General features: G+C 39.2%; 1 protein-coding gene across 7 annotated transcripts in view; it reads left to right on the forward strand.

Moving 5' to 3' along the window:
• The window catches only part of Lama2 (laminin subunit alpha 2), a 647,938-nt gene that overhangs the window by 597,971 nt on the left and 28,373 nt on the right, over positions 1-21,594 (forward strand). For all 7 annotated transcript variants that reach the window (XR_015627317.1, XR_015627326.1, NM_001427039.1 and 4 more), the window contains one exon: positions 17,570-17,718. Coding sequence is in view for 5 of the 7 variants with exons in the window: in NM_001427039.1 (NP_001413968.1) it covers positions 17,570-17,718 (149 nt within the window). In the remaining 2 variants the exon portion in view is untranslated. The remainder of the gene's footprint in view (positions 1-17,569; positions 17,719-21,594) is intronic.

Genomic DNA, 21,594 nt, shown 5'->3' on the forward strand with positions numbered 1-21,594 from the left:
TGCTTGTGTCTAAGTGTAAAGGTCAAAGTGCAGCAGCTACCCATCTTTATTTTTGAAACAAAGTCTCAAACTGGTCTAGAACTCACCAGCTAGGCTGGGCTGCCTGGCCAGCATACCCCGTGAATCTGCTTGTATCTACCTCCTCAATGTTAGAGTTACAGGCATGTCCCAGCACACCTGAATTTTTTAAAAACATGGATTCTGGGTATTGAACTGAGGTTCGCCTCATGCTTGCAAAGCAAGTACATTACCAACTGAGCTATCTCACAGGCCTTGACTGGAGACCTTTTAAACTGCAACGTTTTAATATTAAATAATCATTGGTAGGCAATAGAGTTTTCATTTCCTTCTCTAAAACACAATAACACCAACAAGAAAAGATTACTTAAGAGGAGCAAACACTGCATAAGCATTAGAATCTCAAGACTGCTGTGATAGAAGCAAATGAGAAGGCCCAGTAGACTACGATCCTTGATGGCCGATGGACTGTCCAAGTTTGATCCCTAAGGCCTATGTGGGAAGAACAGAATGGGCTCCCAAAAGCACTCCTCTCATCCTTGCATTTCTCCCTTGTGCCATGGCCCCAAGAGCCCCATGCACATCCACGCACACACATTCACAAAACAAATAAATAGACAATTCTTAATGAAATTACAATCCAATATTTTAAAATTAAAAATCATACATCCATCTTAAGAGATTAATAAAAAACATTAGGTAAAATTTAACAATATTCATGATTTAAAAAAAAACACACATAGTGAACTAAGAGGAAGAAATATTCTGTCTATGAAAAACTGATGGCCACTGGTCCTGATGGAAGAACGTCATAGATATGTGACATGCTATAAAGTAAGACCTAAGAAAGGATGGCTGTTTCATATGCATCGACTTCTCTGCTGAAGCAACAACAACAACAACAAAAAAATGAGTAGGTAGAAAAGAAAAGGAACTGTATGTTTTAAAAATAAACACACCGAGTTGGACATAGATGAAAAAAACTGTAAAGTGTTGTTGAAAGCCATTAAAGGCATCCTCAATGAGTGCACATATTCATCTTTTTAAGAAAGAAGAACTTATTATTAAAAATATGTCAATTCTCCCTAATACAATGTATAGATTTCATTTCAGTTAGAGCACCATCTTGTCTTTCTTGCCAAGTATAGCATGTTACATTTTTTAAAATTTATATTCAAAATCAAAATCCACCAAAACTACATAAATAGAAAAATATGGTGGGAGGGCTGCTGTATCAGACGTTAGCTCCTTTTAAGCAGAGATTTAAACTGTAGTAATATACTCATTCCTGGGAAATTCTGTCCTGGTAATAAATACAGAATAGAGAAGAATGGATATGGCCGAAAGGTGGTGACCCAGCCAGCACAGTCAGCCAACAGGGCCTCAAGGGAAGGAGGGAGGGTTAAAAAGAAAAAGACAATTAGACAACACTATAACACGACTCCAGCCAGTGCTGAGGCTGAAGCGGGTTTATGTTTTTTCCCATTCAGCTTCTATACACACAGGCACACTAAATGAAAACTTTTTACAATCATCAGAGTGCAAAGAAATAGTATGAAAACAGTCTTTTAAATCTATATTAATTTTATGCATATTTTTTGGAATGACACCTGTAGTAAGCAAGCCAGATTGTAATGCTCCCGTAAGCTCCATGGTTTCACTACCCTTTCATAAATCTTGTAATAATCTCTACTTGCCTGATTTTTTTTCTTAATTACAAATATGGGTGAGATCCAGGGGGAAATGGAAAGTTCAACATGGCCACTTTGCAATTGCTCCTGCACTAGCTGTCAAGTAGCCAGAATTTCTTCCTTAAGGAAAAGACCACTGGTCCACCCAAACAGGAATATCACTTTTCCAAGGAATTTTATCTACATGGAGTGTAGGCTTGTCAAACGTCTCCATTAAAAATACCCTTAGGCCGGTTTTTCCTTTTCCAGGGGTAACTATAATGGGTTCTAATTTTCCCTGGTATTTGTTTTCTTAATGGTTTGTTAGGCAAATAACCACAATCAAACATTTGTTGGGTAACTTTGTTATTTGGACTGTATAAAAAGACTCCCATGTCCTTCATTACATCTCTTCCCCACGAATTAACAGACAGGTTAGAAACATTAACAGACAGGTTAGAAACAACGTAAGGTTGAAAATATCCAACAGTATAAGGAGTAATTGAGCACGTCGCTGTTCTGGTTGAATGACAGAAATATGGGTAGGCGAAGAAGTCATAATTTTAATTTCCCCAGTATAGTCTGCATCTATAACTCCCACAGCAATCATCAATCCTGCCACAGTGGCACTGCTTCTTCTTAGTAACAATCCTACAGTTCCTGACAGAAACGGACCATATAGTCCCAATTTCAGGAGTTATTACTATGTAGTCAGAGAGACTGAGGTCCAGTTCTGCACTTCTGGGGTGGCTCCAAAGAGATCCTGAAAGAACTGTTTTGCTGAGGAATGAACTGCATTGCCCCATAACATTGTTTCGGGGTCCGGCACTGGCCCTCTCTCCCATTTCCCTAAGGGAAAGGATTTCCTAAATCATCTCTCTTAGACCTGCATTCATTAACCCAATGTGTCCTCTCCTGCATCTAGGACAGAGCCCCAGTTTTTCTCTCATTACTATTTTCCTTAGTTCTATTTGGACAATTCCTCCCTTGATATCCTATCTGTCCACACACAAAACAACTTCCAGGAGGCCCATTAATTCTCCTTTTCCTTTTCCGGTCTTTTGAAACAAAACTTGTTGTACAGTTTTCTCCTGTAGTGCCAGGGCCATGGCCATACCCTGCACGTAAGTGGGACCAATGTCAGAACATAATCTAATACAGTCTGTAATAGTTCCAGCCTTTCGATAAGGTCTTATTACGGCAGCCTGACAGGCTGTGTTTGCATTCTCATAAGCCAGTTGCTTTGCAGAAAGCATTCCAGCATTGGCATCTCTAAATACTCTCCCGAATGCTTTCATCAGCCTGCCTACTAACTCCTCAAAGGCTCATCAGGTCCTTGCCTTATTTTTGAAAATATCTTGAGACAAATCCTGTTTAGTAAGCAAGGTATTCCCTGCTGTACGAGCAGCAGCACCAATTTGAACATAAGTGCCAGGATTAAACTGTAACTGATTCTGTATATCCTGATATCGACCTTCTCCTGCTAACATATCATAAGTAGCCAGATTGCTAGCTCCAGCATTTAAATCTGCTGTCTGCTGGCAGTTTTCAAAAAATTCCATTTTCCGTAACAGATTATGTTCTCCTCTCAAACATGCACTAGCTAACTGTTTCTAATATGCAAGCAGAAGGGCCTCAGTGGACAGGCCACCCAACATAGCCATGGTAAACGGAACAGTAGGTCCACACTGAACATAGACGGCTTTTAGTTCCTTTAGCTGTTTAAAGGGAATTAGAATGTGGTATCTAACAGGGTTCCCTTGTTGATCCTGCACTTGCAAAGCATATCCTTGTATGCCTTCCTCTCATTCTACAGCTTGTTATACTCCTCCATGAAGAGGTGTCAACAGAGTAACACTAGGATTTAAAATAAGAGATTGCCCTTCATCTCTGTTGCTCTTCAAAGTCACTGGAAGACGTTGCAGTAACCTCTGCAACCTGAATATACCGGCGCAAAGAAAACACAACTCGATTAATATGAGTACAAGCTAGCGCCTAGATTGGGCAGATCTATCCTATTCCCCAGCTCTGAAATCCCTCATAACTTGTGGTTTTTCCATGCCAAGTCTTCAGCTCCTTTCTCCTCCGATGACTTCTCTCTCCTCCTCCTAAGATGACAACTTCTCTCTCTTCCTCCCCTCCAACTTCCCTTCCCCTGCCCAAATCACTCTCTCTTGCCTTTATTTTACAAATTCAATGGGAGAAGGTTCTGATGAGGTCACCTGAGTCCTTAGTACAGCCATCCTTGGGGCAGAGGAATTAGCATCAAAATACAGATAACTCCAGGGCAACCACATTTCCCCCTTTTTGTCCAGTTAAAAAGCCTTTTCCCTTATATATAAATCGAGTATAATTATTACCATCCTACAATTTATAAAACATACGATAAACTCAACACCCAGTCCATCAATTCTGTCCTAAAAGACTATACCTGACTTATATCCTGGTTTTAGATCCTATGCCACCTGAAAAACCACCCTTTCATATTTGTTATCTTTCTCAATGCTAAACAGCTTGGGTTGTTTATGAGACTACCAGTCTTCAACCACATCAGAAATCCAAGAATGATTAATATTACCTGAAAATATGAGAAGCACAAAATATTGCTTCCAAGCTTAGCCAATTCATAGAGACTGATGATCACCTGAACAGTCCCACTATTCCTCAAAATGTCAGAGCATCAGTCTTCAGCCTTCAGGGCCAAGGATCATCTGACAAACCTTTGTAGTGCAGATTTTGAAGGGCTGATCACCCTGTCTTGGCAGAGCTTATCAGTCAACTATTCTGCATAATTTGTCCTTTTCTGGACAGTACTTTGTCTGTAGATGAAACAGGCAGTTTTGTCCAGTGGCTGCCTAGCCACAAAGTATTGCCTCATCTGGAGGTAGAGATGTTCAAATTCTTCATTAAATTTGCCAAAGGGGAACTGCTAGGAGCAGATACGTCTCAACAAAAGATAAATAACTTTAATCTCAAATTTTGTGGATTTCTGATGTTTTTGAAAACTATCTATCTATATAAGACAATCTAGACTGTTGTCTTTATATCTTAATTTTATCTTGAAAGTACTCTCACCAAGTCAGAGCCATGAATTTGTTATTTGGCCCTTAACTCACATGTGTAATCAACTCAGAAGTTTGTAATGACATCAATAGAAGGACTGACTCTAAACCTTGTACTTTTAAACTTTTTTGACAAATAAATTCTATACCAAAGCAAAGATATGATTTTAGCTTAGTTACCAAATGAGATTATGACTGCACAACTCAATCTAGCTAATTCCTCTCTGTTAAATTACAACCAACTTTAAATTCCTCATAAAAATTTTAGAATAACTGCTTTCAGCCCCCCAGAATTCCAGGGAATTGGGGCGATGACTCCTCCATAATTTCTTCAAGCTGTACATGGGCATTGAGATATCCTTGGGGTTAGGGGGTAGGAAGAATGAAGCAAATGTTGTAGTGGGATGTGTCCTGACTAGACCCAGCTGAAAGTCCTTGAGACCAGGAATCCAAGTAGGCACATTCTATAAAATACAAGTATTTCTCAAGACAAAAGTTTAGAATCGAGATATCATTTTGTTTGATTCTCCTGAATCAATTTTTTCAGGCAGTCTACCTCTATCAAATCTGATCAGTATGACTCTGTGAGGTTTCCAGAGCCTAATCACACTTTTTAACAACACAAAGACAAACTCTTTCTCCCAAAATACTGTGTTTCTTAGTCTGTAACCAGAAAAGCTTGTATCTTGCACTCTGTCCCAGAGTAATAATATAACCATAAAACTAAAAGTCACACCCATTATGAAGATTAAACAATTTTTAAAAAAAAGGAAGTAAACTAAACAATGAGCCTGATAGGCTTTTGTACTCTATGATATCAGGAAATGAACCCAAAATTGCTGTGGAGCCCACATTAAGAGAATCAGAGCTTCCTGTTGTGGTACATATCAAAAATAACCACAAACCCTCACTAGCCTGCATCAACAAGCCATACGGCCTTTAGTGGGGTAATTTATAAAACAAACCAAATACCTTCTATCAATTGCAATATCAATAAGCAAACCAGGAGTTTAGCCCAAAATATATCCATCTGTTAAGCTCGCTACCCAGAGCCACATGTTTTTCTTTAACCTTAATACTCTAAATATATATGTATCTATTAAGCTCTCTATCCAGAACCACAGATTTTTACTTAATCTTAATAACTTGTAAATATCACAATACTCTACTTGGAGTCGGTGACTAATTTTTCCCAATCTAAGTTCCGAACCATGGATGAAAATCCACACATGAGTCCGGTAATCTCTGTACTCCCATTAAAACAAACTTAAACACCTTCTATCAATTCTAATACCAATAAGCAACTTAAAACTCAGGACTTTAGCCCAAACTATATCCATCTGTTAAGCTCTCTACCCAGAGCCACAGATTTTTATTTAACCTTAATAACTTCTATAATATATGTCTGTATTCACTCTGCTTGGTGTTACAGACATTTATTACAACTCTCTACTTGGAGTCAGTGACTAATTTTTCCCTATCTAAGTTCCAAACCATGGATGAAAATCCCCATGTGATTCGGGTAATCTCTTTATTCTCTTCTTTCTAAAAACAAAATCACCTTTTGATAATACCTATCATTAAGAAGTAGCTTGTCTAACTAGGATTTCAACCCAAAATTCCTGTGGAGCCCACATTAAAAGAAATATGAATATCCTGAAAGACTTTCTAAACAACTTTCATAAAAATCAGCTTTTAATCTCTAACTCTCTGATCTGCCATTACTCATCACACAGCAGGGGACCTACAGCCTGCCAGCCCAGGCTACTTCCCTGTTTCTTTGTTTAAATCCCCACACTTGAGAGATCACATGACTTAACATGGTGCTGGCCTCCTCTTACTTAGAAAATAAAACTTTCTCTCAACTCAGGATTACTAGTAGATTCGAGCCTATCATGTTGGTTTGCCATCTGTTGTAAAAAAATTAAAAAAAAAAAAAAAAAAAAAACGCTGTCTTTTATCCCCACTAGGTCTACACCACAGTGCTCCAAGATGTCTGCTGGATATCTTAATTCTCAGTCAGCAAAGCCTCTCACCCGCTCTGCTCCATCCCCTACCACACTGCCAAAGGCCTCTCTCTGAGCCGTCAGCAATCTCTCTACCTATCTAGTTCCCAAGGCAAGGTTTCCATGCCAGAAACACACATCCCAATTCTGTGGCAGCCCTGACCAGCCGCCCCACACTTTCTTACACTTAAATCGCTACATGAAAGAACACACAACACAATAACCTTTGGACCAATTGATAAGATATAATTGCCCACCTAAACATACAAAGCCCTGTACACATCCATCCCTTAAGAACATTCGTAACAACCTGTAAAGGTACAGCATGGAATCTTAACATCACCCGCCATATTGTTCTGTCACAACTTCTCTCCCTCTCCCTCCTGTCTCTTCCTCCTTTCCGTTCCAGTCTCCTCCTCTTCCTTCAAACTTTTCTCCCGCCCATTCTTCCTTCTCATCCAGTAACAGGACTCCTATCTTGTACCTGCCTCACCTGTGACATCACCCCACAGGAAGAGGCAAAATTCTTCAATTTTGACTCTGCTATTGGTACATCTTTTTCAAATATGAACTACCACTGCTCCTTTGTTCTCTGAGAAGTTCCTCAAATCTTTCAATAAACTTGACTAACCCTTTCTTTTAAATCCCCTTTCCTGGTTTCTGCCCCCAGAAACCTGCATCCCATCTCACTCTCCTGCTTCTATGAGGGTGCTCCCTCACACACTCACCCACCCCCTCCCAACTCCCTACTCTGAGATGCCCCTATACTGGGGCATCGAGACTTGACAGGACCAAGGGCCTCTCCTCCCATTGATGCCCTATAAGGCATTCCTCTGCTAAACATATGGCTGGAGCTATAGGTCCATCCCTGTGTATACTTTGGATAGTGGTTTTGTCCCTGGGAGCTCTGGTGGTTATGGTTGGTTGATATTCTTCTTCTTCCTATGAGGTTGCAAACCCCTTCAGCTCCTTTAATCCTTTCTCTAATTCCTATATTAGGGATCCAATTCTCAGTACAGTGGTTGGCTGTGAGCATCCAACTCTGTATTTCTCCAGCTCTGGCAAAGTACCTCAGGAGACAGCTATATCAGGGTTCTGTCAGCATATACTTCTTGGCATCTGCAACATTGTCTGGGTTTGGTATCCTTTTATGGGATGGATCCTGCAGGTCAGACAGTCTCTGGATAGCCTTGCATTCAGTCTCTGCTCCAAATTTGTCTCCATATTTCCTTCTCTGAGTATTTTTGTTCCTTCTTCTAAGAAGGAGTGAAGTATCCACACTTTGGTCTTCCTTCTCCTTGAGCTTCTTGTGATTTGTGAATTGTATCTTGGGTATTCTGAGCTTTTGGGCTAATATCCGATAACCAATGAGTATATACCATGTGTGTTCTTTTTTGATTGAGTTACCCTACTCAGGATGATTTTTTTTAAGTTCTATCCATTTGCCTAAGAATTTAATGAAGTCATTGTTTTTAATACCTAAGTAGTATTCCACAGTGTAAATGTACAACATTTTCTGTATCCATTCCTCTGTTGAAGAACACCTGGGTTCTTTCTAGCTTCTGGCTATTATAAGTAAGGCTGCTATGAACATAGGGGAGCATGCATCCTTATTATATGTTGGAGCATCTTTCAGGTATATGCCCAGGAGTGGTATAGTTGGGTTTTCATGCAGTATTTTATCCAATTTTCTGAGGAAATTCCAGACTGATTCCCACAGGGCTTGTACCAGCTTGCAATCCCACCAACAATAGAGGAGTGTTCCTCTTTCTCCACATCCTTGCCAGCATCTGTTGTCACCTGAGTCTTTGATATTAGTCATTCTGACTTATATGAGGTAGAATCTCAGAGTTTTTTGATTTGCATTTACCGATAACTAAGGATGTTGAACATTTTTTTCATCTTTATTTACATTTACATTTCAAATGTTATTCTTTTTCTCGGTTTCCAGGCCAACATCCCACTAACCCCTCCACCTCCCCTTTTTGTGGGTGTTCCCCTCCCCATCCTCCCCCCATTACCACCCTTCCCACAACAATACCATTTACTGGGGGTCCAGCCTTGGCAGGACCAACAGCTTCCACTTCCACTGGTGCCCCTACTAGGCTATTCATTGCTACCTATGAATCGGAGCCCAGGGTCAGCCCATGTATAGTCTTTAGGTAGTGGCTTAGTCCCTGGAAGCTCTAGTTGCTTGGCATTGTTGTTCATAAGGGGTCTCGAGCCCCTTCAAGCTCTTCAAGTTCTTTCTCTGATTCCTTCAACAGGGGTCCTATTCTCAGTTCAGTGGTTTGCTGCTGGCATTCGCCTCTGTATTTGCTGTATTCTGGCTGTGTCTCTCAGGAGAGATCTACATCCGGTTCCTGTCAGCCTGCACTTCTTTGCTTCACCCATCTTGTCTAATTGGGTGGCTGTATATGTATGGGCCACATGTGGGGCAGGCTCTGAATGGGTGTTCCTTCTGTCTCTGTTTTAATCTTTGCCTCCCTATTCCCTCCTAAGGGTATTCTTGTTCCCCTTTTAAAGAATTTACATTTCTTTACCACATTTTCTGTATCCATTCCTCTGTTGAAGGGCATCTTGGTTGTTTCCAGCTTCTGTCTATTATAAATAAGGCTGCTATGAACATAGTGGAGCATGTGTCTTTGTTATATGTTGGAGCAGATTTTGGGTATATGCCCAAGAGAGGTATAGCTGGGTCCTCAGGTAGTGCAATGTCCAGTTTTCTGAGGAAACTCCAGACTGATTTCCAGAATGGTTGTACCAGTCTGCATCCCACCAACAATGGAGGAGTGTTCCTCTTTCTCCACATCCTCGCCAGCATCTGCTGTCGCCAGAGTTTTTGATCTTAGCCATTCTGACTGGTGTGAGGTGGAATCTCAGGGTTGTTTTGATTTGCATTTCCCTTATGACTAAAGATGTTGAACATTTCTTTAGGTTCTTCTTAGCCATTTGATATTCCTCAGCTGTGAATTCTTTGTTTAGCTCTGAACCCCATTTTTAATAGGGTTATTTGTCTCCCTGCAGTCTGACTTTGTGAGTTCTTTATTTATTTTGGATATAAGCCCTCTATCAGTTGTAGGATTGGTAAAGATCTTTTCCCAATCTGTTGGTTGCCGTTTTGTCCTAATGACAGTGTCCTTTGCCTTACAGAAACTTTGTAGTTTTATGAGATCCCATTTGTCGATTCTTGATGTTAGAGCATAAGCCATTGGTGTTTTGTTCAGGAAATTTTCTCCAGTGCCCATGTGTTCGAGATTCTTCCCTACTTTGTCTTCTATTAGTGTATCTGGTTTGATGTGGAGGTCCTTGATCCACTTAGACTTAAGCTTTCTACAGAGTAATAAGAATGATTCTATTTGCATTCTTCTACATGCTAACCTCCAATTGAACCAGAACCATTTGTCGAAAATTCTGTCTTTTATCCATTGGATGGTTTTACCTCCTTTGTCAAAGATCAAGTGACCATAGATGTGTGGGTTCATTTCTGGCCTATTCCACTGATCTACCTGCCAGTCTCTGTACCAATACCATACAGTTTTTTTTATTACCATTGCTCTGTAATACAGCTGGAGGTTAGGGATGATGATTCCCCCAGAAGTTCTTTTATTGTTGAGGATATTTTTTGCTGTACTGGGTTTTTTGTTATTTCAATTGAATTACAAATTACTTTTTCTAAGTCGATGAAAAATTGAATTTGGATTTTGGTGAGGATTTCATTGAATCTGTAGATTGCTTTCAGCGAAATGGCCATTTGGACTTTATTCCTGCCAATCCATGAGCATGGGAAATCTTTCCATTTTCTGAGATCTTCAATTTCTTTCTTCAGAGACTTGAAGTTCTTGTCATACAGATCTTTCCTTGCTTAGTTAGAGTCACCCCAAGGTATTTTATATTATTTGTGACTATTATAAAGGGTGATGTTTGCCTAATTTCTTTCTCAACATGTTTATCCTTTGAGTAGAGGAAGGCTGCTGATTTGTTTGAGTTAATTTTATATCAGGCACTTTAGTGACATTATTGATCAGCTGTAGGAGTTCTCTGGTGGAATTTTGGAGGTCACATAAGTATACTAACATATCAACTGGAAATAGTGATATTTTGACTTTCTCTTTTCCAATTCGTATCCCTTTGACCTTCTTTTGTTGTCTGATTGCTGTGGCTAGGACTTCAATTACTATATTCAATAGGTAGGGAGAGAGTGGCAGCCTTGTCTAGTCCTGATGTTAGTGGGATTGCTTCAAGTTTCTCTCCATTTAGCTTGATGTTGGCTACTGGTTTGCTGTATATTGTTTTTACTATGTTTAGGTATGGGCCTTGAATTCCTAATCTTTCTAAGACTTTTATCATGAAGGGGTGTTGAATTTTGTCACACACTTTCTCAGAATCTAATGAGATGCTTGTGTGGTGTTTTTCTTTGAGTTTGTTTATATAGTGGATTTCACCGATGGATTTCAGTATATTTAACCATTCTTGCATCCCTGGGATGAAACCTACCAGGTCATGATGGATGATCGTTTTAATGTGTTCTTGGATTTGGTTTGCAAGAATCTTATTGAGTATTTTGGCATTGATATTCATGAGAGAAATTGGTCTGAAGTTCTCTTTCTTTGTTGGGTCTTTGTGTGGCTTAGGTTTAAGTGTAATTATGGCTCCATAGAATGAATTGGGCAGTGTTCCTTTTCTATTTTATGAAATAGTTTGGAGGGTATTGGCATCATGCCTTCTATGAAGGTCTCATAGCATTCTGCACTAAACCCTGAACTTTATTTGGTTGGGAGACTTTTAAAAACTTCTATTTTTTTAGGAGTTAAGGGACTATGTAGATGGTTTGTCTGATCCTGTTTTAACTTTGGTACCTAGTATCTGTCTAGAAAATTATCCATTTCATCCAGATTTTTCAGTTTTGTTGAATATAAGTTTTTATAGTAGGATCTGGGAACTTACTAAATTTCCTCAGTTTTTGTTGTTATGTCTCCCTTTTCATTTCTGATTTTGTTAATTTGCAAAATGTCTCTGTGCCCTCTGGTTAGTCTGACTAAGGATTTATCTATCTTGTTGATTTTCTCAAAGAACCAGCACCTGGTTCTGTTGATTCTTTGTATAGTTCTTTTTGTTTCTACTTGATTGATCTCAGCCCTGAGTTTTATTATTTCCTGCCCTCTACTACTCTGGGTCTATTTGCTTCTTTTTGTTCTAGAGCTTTACTTTGTGCTAGTATATGCTCTCTCTAGTTTCTTTTTGGAGGCACTCAGAGTTATCAGTTTTCCTCTTAACACTGCTTCATCATATCCTGTAAGTTTGGGTATGTTGTACCTTCATTATTATTAAATTCTTAAAAGTCTTTAATTTCTTTATTTCTTCCTCGATCAACTTATCATTGAGTAGACCATTGTTCAGCTTCCATATGTATGTGGGTTTTTTGTCGTTTTTGTTATTATTGAAGACCAGCCTTAGTCTATGGTGATCTGATAGGATGGATGGAATTATCTCTATCTTCTTGTATCTGTTCAGGCCTGACTTGCGACTGATTATATGTTCAATTCTGGAGAAGATATCATGAGTTGCTGAGAAGAAGGCATATTCTTTTGTTTTAGGATGAAATGTTCTATAAATATCTGTTAAATCCATTTGGTTCATAACTTCGGTTAGTTTCACTGTGTCTCTCTTTAATTTCTGTTTCCATGATCTGTCCCTTGATGAGAGTGGGGTCCTGAGCTCACCCAATATGTGTGAGGTGTTATGTGTACATTGAGTTTTAGTAAAGTTTCTTTTATGAATGTGGGTGCCCCTGCATTTGGTGCATTGATATTCATAATAGTGAGTTCAGCTCTGTGGATTTTCCTTTGATGAGTACGAAGTGTCCTTCTTTATCTTTTTGGATAACTTTTGGTTGGAAGTTGATTTTCTTTGATATTAAAATTGGTACTCCAGCTTGTTTCTTGGGACCATTTGCTTAGAAATTTTTTTCTCAGCCTTTTCCACTGAGGAAGTATCTGTCTTTGTCACACTGACGTACATTTCCTGTATGCAGCAAAATATTGGGTCCTATTTACCTATCTAATCTGTTACACTATGTTCTTTGGGGGAAATTGAGTCCATTGATGTTGAGCCATATTAGGGACCAATGATTGTTGTTTGAGGTAGAATTATGTTTGTGTGACTGTCTTCTTTTGGGGTTAGTTGAAAGAACATTACTTTCTTGCTTTTTCTAGGGTATAGTTTCCCTCTTTGTGTTAGAATTTTCCACCTATTATCCTTTGTAGGGCTGGATTTGTAGAAAGATATTGTGTAAATTTGTTTTTTTCATGGAATATTTTAGTTTCCCGATCTACTGTAATTGAGAGTTTTGCTAGGTATAGTTGCCTGGGCTGGCTTAGTGTCTGTATGACATCTGCTCAGGATCTTCAGGTCTTCATAGTCTCTGGTGAGAAGTCTGCTGTAATTCTTATAGGTCTGCCTTTATATGTTACTTAACCCTTTTCCCTTATTGCTTTTAATATTCTTTCTTTGTTTTGTGCATTTGGTGTTTTGATTATTATGTCTGGAAGAATTTCTTTTCTGGTCCAATCTATATGGAGTTCTATAGGCTTCTTGTATGTTTATGGGCATCTCTTTCTTTAAGTTAGGGAAGTTTTCTTCTATAATTTTGTTGAAGATATTTACTGGCCCTTTAAGTTGGGAATCCTTGTCCTCTTCTATACCTATTTTCTTTAGGTTTGATCGTCTCATTGTGTTCTGGATTTCCTGGATGTTTTGGGTTAGGAGATTTTGCATTTTACATTTTCTATGTTTTCTATGCATGTTCCTTTGCAAAAAGAAAAAAAGAAAAGAAAAAGAAAACAAACAAAAAACCCTTGAGAGAGTCCCGGAAAGGAGGCCAATTCTTGTTATGATCTTTAGCAGTTTCTTCCTCCAGGTCAAAGTCCTCCCCCAGAACAGGAAGCCAATCATTCTTTCCTGTCTTGTCCAAAACCTCAATAGGAGGTGCAGATGGAACAACTCTGTCTTTCCTCTTGCTTTCACTATCTTAGTCTTCCAATTTCTTACCTAATTTTATATTTTCATGTCTAGGATCAAAAGTAACTCTAACTAAGGTCCAAAGGCTAAAAGTATCTATGGAGATTTTTTTCAGGACCATGTGTTGTACCCTTTTACCCTTTCTCCTACTTTTACCCATGTCTGCAAACTTATTGTACCTTCCTCGGGGAACCAAGAATAAATGTTGTTCCTCTAGATTTTAGCGTTAAGTATAATTATGTATGGCATTCTACCATTACCTTCACCATTCTTCCAGGGTGTACTCACTGTGGCCCAAATCTTGTTTATTTCCATTTGCTTTTGCTGCCTTTGCACACACTTTCTATTCCCACTGCGTCCTTCACTTACCTAACCAAGCCATCTCAGTCAGTCAACAGGCAGTGAGGGATTGAAAAGAAAAAGTATAACATGACTCCAGCCAGTGTTGAGGCTGTAGAGGGTTGATTTTTTTTCCTAATCAGCTTTTATACCATTCAAGGTACTTGCAGAGAATAGTGTCAGTTCTTAGATCAAAGATAAAATAATTAAACAAGGTAATAAACAAAGGGATCAAATCAGGCAATAAACAAAGCTCCTTGGTTACTGTTTCTAGAGGCTTACCAAGATAAAAGGAATGCCACACATTCCTAGGCTGAGTTTACCTTGAACTTTGTATTAGCTCTAATGAAAATACTCTTGCCTGAGCCTACTTCCTTGAGCCCAGTGACAAGTGCTTGCCAAATTTCTAGAAGCAGCCCCAAAAGCTCTCCACAAGGTAGCATCCCAGATCATTCTATACAGGAAATGATGAAGCAATTTCTCCTTTGTATCAAACTGAAAATTAAGTTCCCGAAAAATTAAAAATGTAAATATGGAAGTAAATGTAAGTTTTAAAAGTTTAGAAGAAAATAGCAGAGCATGGTGGCATACTCCTTTGATTCCAACAGTCAGGAGGCAAAAGCAGGCATATCTCTCTGAGTTTAGAGCTAGCCTGGTATACATCGTGAGTTTCAGAACATCCAGAGCTACACAGAGAGAAAAATCTTGTCTCTCCCTCCATCTATAACATTAGAGAGAGAGAGAGAGAGAGAGAGAGAGAGAGAGAGAGAGAGAGATAGCTGTAGATACACTAGATGAATGATAGGTAGGTAGATAGTTTTGATCTTTCCAATCTCTTAGAAGAGATCTAGTAAACAAGAGTATAAGTACAGCCACATATTAAAATTCTCTATTCATCAAAAAGCAAAGATATTGTGTATACAATGTCCAAACCGCCTAGTAATCACAATATGAAAAAAGAAAAACTTGCAAACACCAAGATGCAACTGAAACAGTAATGAACAGATCTGACCAGACATTTCATAGAAGAGAAAGGTGCCAAATTATTTTTAAAACTTTCAACATCGAGCTAATAGAGGAATGCACTTTTAACACAGACTAGATTCTATATCCACTGAAATGAAACACATTATGAAGTACAATGATGCCAAGTGCTGGCAAGGCTTTGTCAAAGACATCTCTTACTGCTGGGAACAGAGAAAACTGATACAGTTGCTCTGGTGACTGGGTTGGATCCCTTCTGTATGTGTACTCTACAAGCCAGTGCTGGTACACAGACCCAAACACTGACATGGCTATGCAATGAGACAGGTACAAAAGTGTCCCCCAAAGAACAGTTCTTATTTACAACACAAAAGAAAAAGGTACCCAAAGGTTCATCAGCTGGAGAAAAGAGCAGTAAACTTGGTATTTTGACTTAATGGTGTAGAAAGCAGTAGTAGCAAGGGATGATCCTCAAAGTAACAAGACAAGAGGGATGAACTGGATGAATGAGAACTAAATGGCAACAGTGACACAATAACTTCACTTGTCTAGGTGTATGTCAGAAGAAACATTTGAGCATATTATTTACAGATACATATGTGAATCCTCAAAAATAATTATGAAAATCCTGGCATAATAAATCCTATGTTAGTGGTACCTCTGAGATGGGGGGGTCGAAAGAGGGGGTCATGAAGAAGTTCATGGAATATATAATGTTAGGTTCTTAAATTGCATGGCAAAATACCACAGATTTACATAAATGTATCATGTGGACCACGCTATCAGGATGAAACATTTTCAAGGGGCTGGAAAGATGGCTTGAGCTCTTGCGGAGAATTAAGAAGAAATATATATAATTTAAATTTTTTAAGTCTTAATTTTTTCTTGACACATAGAGAAAGACAAGTAATATTTAACTTCTCACTAAGAGTAATCATCATTGAATAGATATTGAAAGGAGTCCTACCAAGTCCGTCATCTTCTAATCGTGAAAACTAAAAACCTTTTCTCACTTTTGCAACTGATACTTGGATTATATTGAGATTAAGGGCCAAACCAAACATTTTTCAATTTTCACTATAGGACATTTGTCCCTTTCGTCACTACCATTAAATTCCTATCAGCTCCAAATATCTTAGCAATGAATAAATGGTTTAAGTAACCAAATTTCAGGTAAGTTCTTAAAATAGAATATGTTTCTGTTAAAACAATTAACAAAAAGATAAGTAGTACTGAATCACAAAGTCCAGCAAAGATAAAATTTTAATGCCCCAAACATTTAAAGATAATAAATGTCTAGCTTTTCAAAATCATGGAATAGTTGTTATCTTGAAAAGAAAACAACGTTTAACTTGTCCAAGTGTGTTATGAATCAGTGCTGCCTAAACGAATGTATTTTAATCTGTGAAAGCTATCAGTTGACATACCCAGAATGTTATTTGTGATTGTGTCACCTTACATATGCTTGTGATATCAAACAATCAGCTAAAATAGTTTTTGAAGTAGGTAGCTTGTGGGTTGATGTGGGGTAACCTTGAGCACATTGTGTACTGGGCACATACCTGCATAGATAATCTTGTGAATTATTGAAAAGGTGGTAATGCTGACGGAGTACATCTTACTCACTCATGGAGGACGGAGTGGTCACTGTACAGCACGTGCCTCAGTACTACCTAGGAGAGGAGAACATATAACAGCAGCACGGTGTACAAGGACTGCACCCAAGCTCCCCGGAGTTCATAATCCGATATTAAAACCATACTGGTTGCTATGGTAACAGTGACAAGAAGAAAGCAGGGATGCTTGTGGAAGGGAAATTGTCTTCCTTCTTTCTGACTGTGGGAGACAAGTTACGTGTCTGTGGCAGTGATCTATTTCACCAGCTTGGAGACAAATTAATGTGTGAGCAATTAAGTGCCAGGCAATTGAGTCCAACCAAATTTCAGGAACCTAGCTGCCCACTTGTGATTGCAATGGAGAAAAACTTCGTTGACACCCTGTGTTTCCTGTAAGTTAGAGGGCATGGGTAAGCAGACATTAGAAACTTGTCAGAGAACTGATATTAATATATCCAAATACCCCCTTATACTCAACAAGGAAAATGGTAATGGATTGAAAAAAGACATTCCTGCAATCTCATCAACTCTGTTTAAGTAAATATTGAGAGGCTAGGGGGTAGATTAATGGCTAAGGACCTCTGCAGAAGACCTGAGTTCAAATCCCTAGGATATACATGAATGTGGCAGTAAGAGAGCATATAACCCAGAACTATGGGAGACAGAAACGGGATTTTTGCTGGGGCCTTGAGGGATGCCAGGTTAGGTACAGGTTCCGTGAGGGGACCTGTGCAAAGTGAGAAAGACAGAATGTTAGAGCAGATGACAGAATATCCTCCCCACAGCTAAGTCATACGTGTAATGACAGACACGACTTCTGTTTAAACTTCAGTCCCTTTTGTGTTTTGCTGCAGGCTTATTATGCCATATTCCTCAACAAGGGCCGTCTGGAAGTGCATCTCTCCTCGGGGACACGAACGATGAGGAAAATTGTCATCAAACCCGAGCCAAATTTGTTTCATGATGGGAGAGAACATTCTGTCCACGTAGAAAGAACCAGAGGGTAATTAGAAACAGAGTGATTGCTACTATAGCTAGTGTAAACCCCTTTTGCCAACAGAGCTCTCTGCCTAAGCCACCCTGTGTGGACAGACCACACACACCAAGTTATGACCATTCACTGGTGTCTTCCTCCTTGCATTTTGTGTTTGGGAACCTCAGGCATCTGGGGAGTTCTGCTATTCATGTTTCCCTTCCGCATGGTTTTTTCTTACCACTTTGCACCTCACTCACTGATGATGCGTCTTCTCAAGCTGTAAAGGAAAATCCCTCCTGCACTTCACCTGCAGTCTCTCCTCTAATAAGGTAACCAGGTAACCAGGACAGCTCAAAGCCAGCCAGCAGCCTTTGACTGCTGTCCGTTACTTCGTTCAGGTTCCAAGCCAGTTATGACATTTGCTTAGAAACTTGCCATCAACAAAGCAGAGCAAAACAGTAGTGTAAGATCTACTGAGCCTCTTAGGGGTCTGCTTCCTCCTTATCTGTTCCCTAAAGTATGCAGGGCCCTGTAGTGGCTTTTTGGAAGAAATGGATCAAAGCAGAAAAGAAGGGTGGCCATCTGTGATCATTTCTGGTGGCCACTTCTCTCCAAATCTGCTAGGATACTTGTCCTGGTCCCTGATCGAGGGAATCTTCTTTAAGCATATAAACTGGTCCCTCATTTCTGCACAGTGCTTTGTGCTTACTCTATTGGGAACATCATCTGTGCTCTTCGTCAGAGTATTGCAGAATAGCTCAGAGAGATAACTAGTTCAGAAGGACAATGACAGGAAAAACAGAAGCCTAGGAACTTGAGGCCTCAGACCTCCAGACCAGGACCCACTTATTAAGCCAAATGCAGAGAAAAAGTACTGGAAGTCTAATGTGATAAAAGGTCAAAGCACAGAGCATACCTGGGAGGGCAGCAAGGGTGTAGATGAGAGTGATGGTCCAGTGCACCTGTTATATAGGTATGAGTTTAGGTAAGTATCAAGGACACGTTGTTTTCTACATAAGTAATAAAGCCTTCTTTACTTTACTTTGTTGTTATGATACAGAGCATTCCCTTGTAGGGTGAATTAATACTAAGCATTTGTGCTGTATCTAGACTGATAGGTTTTAAACTATGATTGAGCAGTAAGTGACCAATATTCAACCAACTCAGAACTTTTACTGGTTGAATAGCAAGGTGTCATAGCCAGGGTGTCTGGTGGGGATGGGGGCAACTAGAGTTTCTCGCTTAACTCTGGCTCAGTGCTTTAGAATACAAGTTTACTTGTCTTCTCATCTAGATTTTAGGCTACTTGCCAAATGTTAATTCTTCTGTTTGTGAGAAGGACATTTTACGAGTCCTTAGATCTCAAATTATTTCAACAAACAAGTGCAGTTTATAGAAACATAGGTGACCCAAATTCACCAAGAGTGTGTTATTTTCAAGAGAAAGAATTTAGAAATTCCAAACCGAACCACATCACCATGTTGTATTAAGGTGTCCTTTAAACAGGTGTTTCTTCAAGAAGGGCATTTTATTATGCCAGCCTCACAGCTGTTGGCCATCAATCCAACCTTCATTTGATTAAACTTTGTATACAATACGCCTCTGAAAACTGGTCACTCGGTTAATTGGTCATATAAACAAACAGGTTTGCCATTCATTGTTAATTACGAGATGATGTGTTAGACATACGACTGTGTGGTTATCTAATCTCTGTGCCCAAAAGAGGAACCTGTTTGCTACTGTGTCCTCCTTGGCACCCCAAGGTCGAAGCACAGTCGTTGTCTATTCTAGAAGCAAACACTTGAAGCTGGATAAGCAAATGTCACTAACAACACTATAAACAGTAAATACAAACTACATTCAGAAAAGCTGTACCACTTCCTACAGCAGTTCGAAGGATCCACTGTGCCACATTCTAGGCCAGAATTGTGGTTTAACTATTCTAAATTGTGTGTGAGAAGTGTATTAATGTCCTTTCATCCCAAATGAGAAAACATTACATAATTTGCCTCGAGTTGCATAGTAGAAACAAGGGCCAGGTTTAAAACAAATTATAACCAGCCTAAATGCTTCATCTGTGCTTGGCCTGCTATTCGTTCTTACCCACTGGGGACTTTAAAGATTTATATTCCTAGGTATTGAGTATGATATCCTGTTACTAATTTGAAAACACTTGCTTTCTCCCAATGCTTTTCATATGCTAAAGGTCAATCTTTCTTTTCCCCTAAATTCCAGAATAATGTGGTAACTGTAGAAGCATCCTTAAATTATTTGTATTTGTATCAAATCATAAGACAAACTTCTCTAGGCTGACCTTCTCTCCTCTTTTGCTTCCTTTTAGCCCCTACGGCATCACCTCCTTTCTACCTCTTCCTGTAGGGAAAAGAAGCTCAGTCATTTTCTTATCTAATTTCCTGATACCCAGCAATCCTTGCTTTTTCTGACTGCCTTGATTTTTATCTCCCCTGGAGTCTACCCCATGGACACCAGTTCTAATTGGACAAAAACTTTAAATCCTGAGGGCTGAAATAGCCAGTTGGGTGACTTGGATAAAGAAAGGCCTGGGCTGAGTCTGTCCTTTCTCTGTAAAAAGCATTCAGTACACAGTTGCAGAATTAAGCTAAAGAATAAGACAGTAGATTTTCAGAAGTTAGGACTTCCAGAAGTCATGATTCAGATGTAGCAATCCAAACATTGCCTCCCTTAGCATTCAGTATACGTCAATAAAAAAAAAAATCATTTTATTTTTCCATGTAAATTACAAATACTGCTTTTAATGCCTTCCTCCACATACACAATTGCCTAATACTTGAGAATCATTGGACCCATTTGCAGATAAATAAGGAATGAAGTATAAGAAATAAAGTACCCATGAAACTGTGAGAATCAAATCACTGAAATTATAAAATAGTTAGTTGTTTTCACAACACTAATAGGGAGATGAGAATTTATTATAGCATTTAACATAAAGTAGCCTGTCAGTTAAAAGTTATAAATGAGGGGCTGGAGAGATGTGGTTAAGAGTACATACTACTCTTGGGGATGAACAAGTTTGGTTCCCAGAAACTACATCCCAGCTCCAGGGTGTCCCAATGCCATTTTTTTCCATTCCAGAGGCCTCACACTCACATTTACCTACACAGGGAGGAATACACACACACACACACACACACACACACACACACACACACACACACACACGCATAATTACAGATACAATGAATCTCTAAAAATAACACAGCTAAAACAGATTATCATGCCAGAATGGATACATTGTTAACATCCTTATCTAAAAAGGAACTGAATAAGTTATTTATATTTAATGCTTCTTGAATGTGAAATGTGAGGAAAACTCAACTGTAGTCTTCTAGCAATGCCCCTATTATGTTCCACGGCCTCGGGGCAAACTCTTAATTAATGTATTCCACTGTTTGAAGTAAGCATTTTCAATCTCCATTTTATAAATGAATAAAATAAAACTAAGCATGATTAAATAACTTGCCCAAGGTCACGCTGCTAGGAAGACGCCACAGTAATACTGAATTCCAATCTGGCTTCTTAGAAGCTCACATTCCTCCTGCCTTACAGCTTGGTAAGGCCTGTTGTTGTGCTGCCGAGATTGAACAGAACTGTTGGGGAATCTACCTCATAAAAAGACTGGGCCCGATTCCTTAATACTCTGATTAAGATGAGAAAGTTAACATTCCTTAGTAGCGGATTGAATCTGCAGCTAAATCCTCAGGAGCTCTGTTCTGCATGTTAGAAAAATACTGCTTTAACATGAGAGGAAGTTGGGGAACGATGCTTCTCAGTAAGTCCCTCACGCCTGGAAGCGAATGGCTGTCTCAGTCTTACAAACCACCGATAGTCCAGGCAATGAAGTTGCACCTCCAGTTTTTGCCA

Source organism: Rattus norvegicus, chromosome 1, assembly GCF_021556685.1.
Source record: "Rattus norvegicus strain SHRSP/BbbUtx chromosome 1, alternate assembly SHRSP_T2T, whole genome shotgun sequence".
Classification (NCBI taxonomy): Eukaryota; Metazoa; Chordata; class Mammalia; order Rodentia; family Muridae; genus Rattus; species Rattus norvegicus.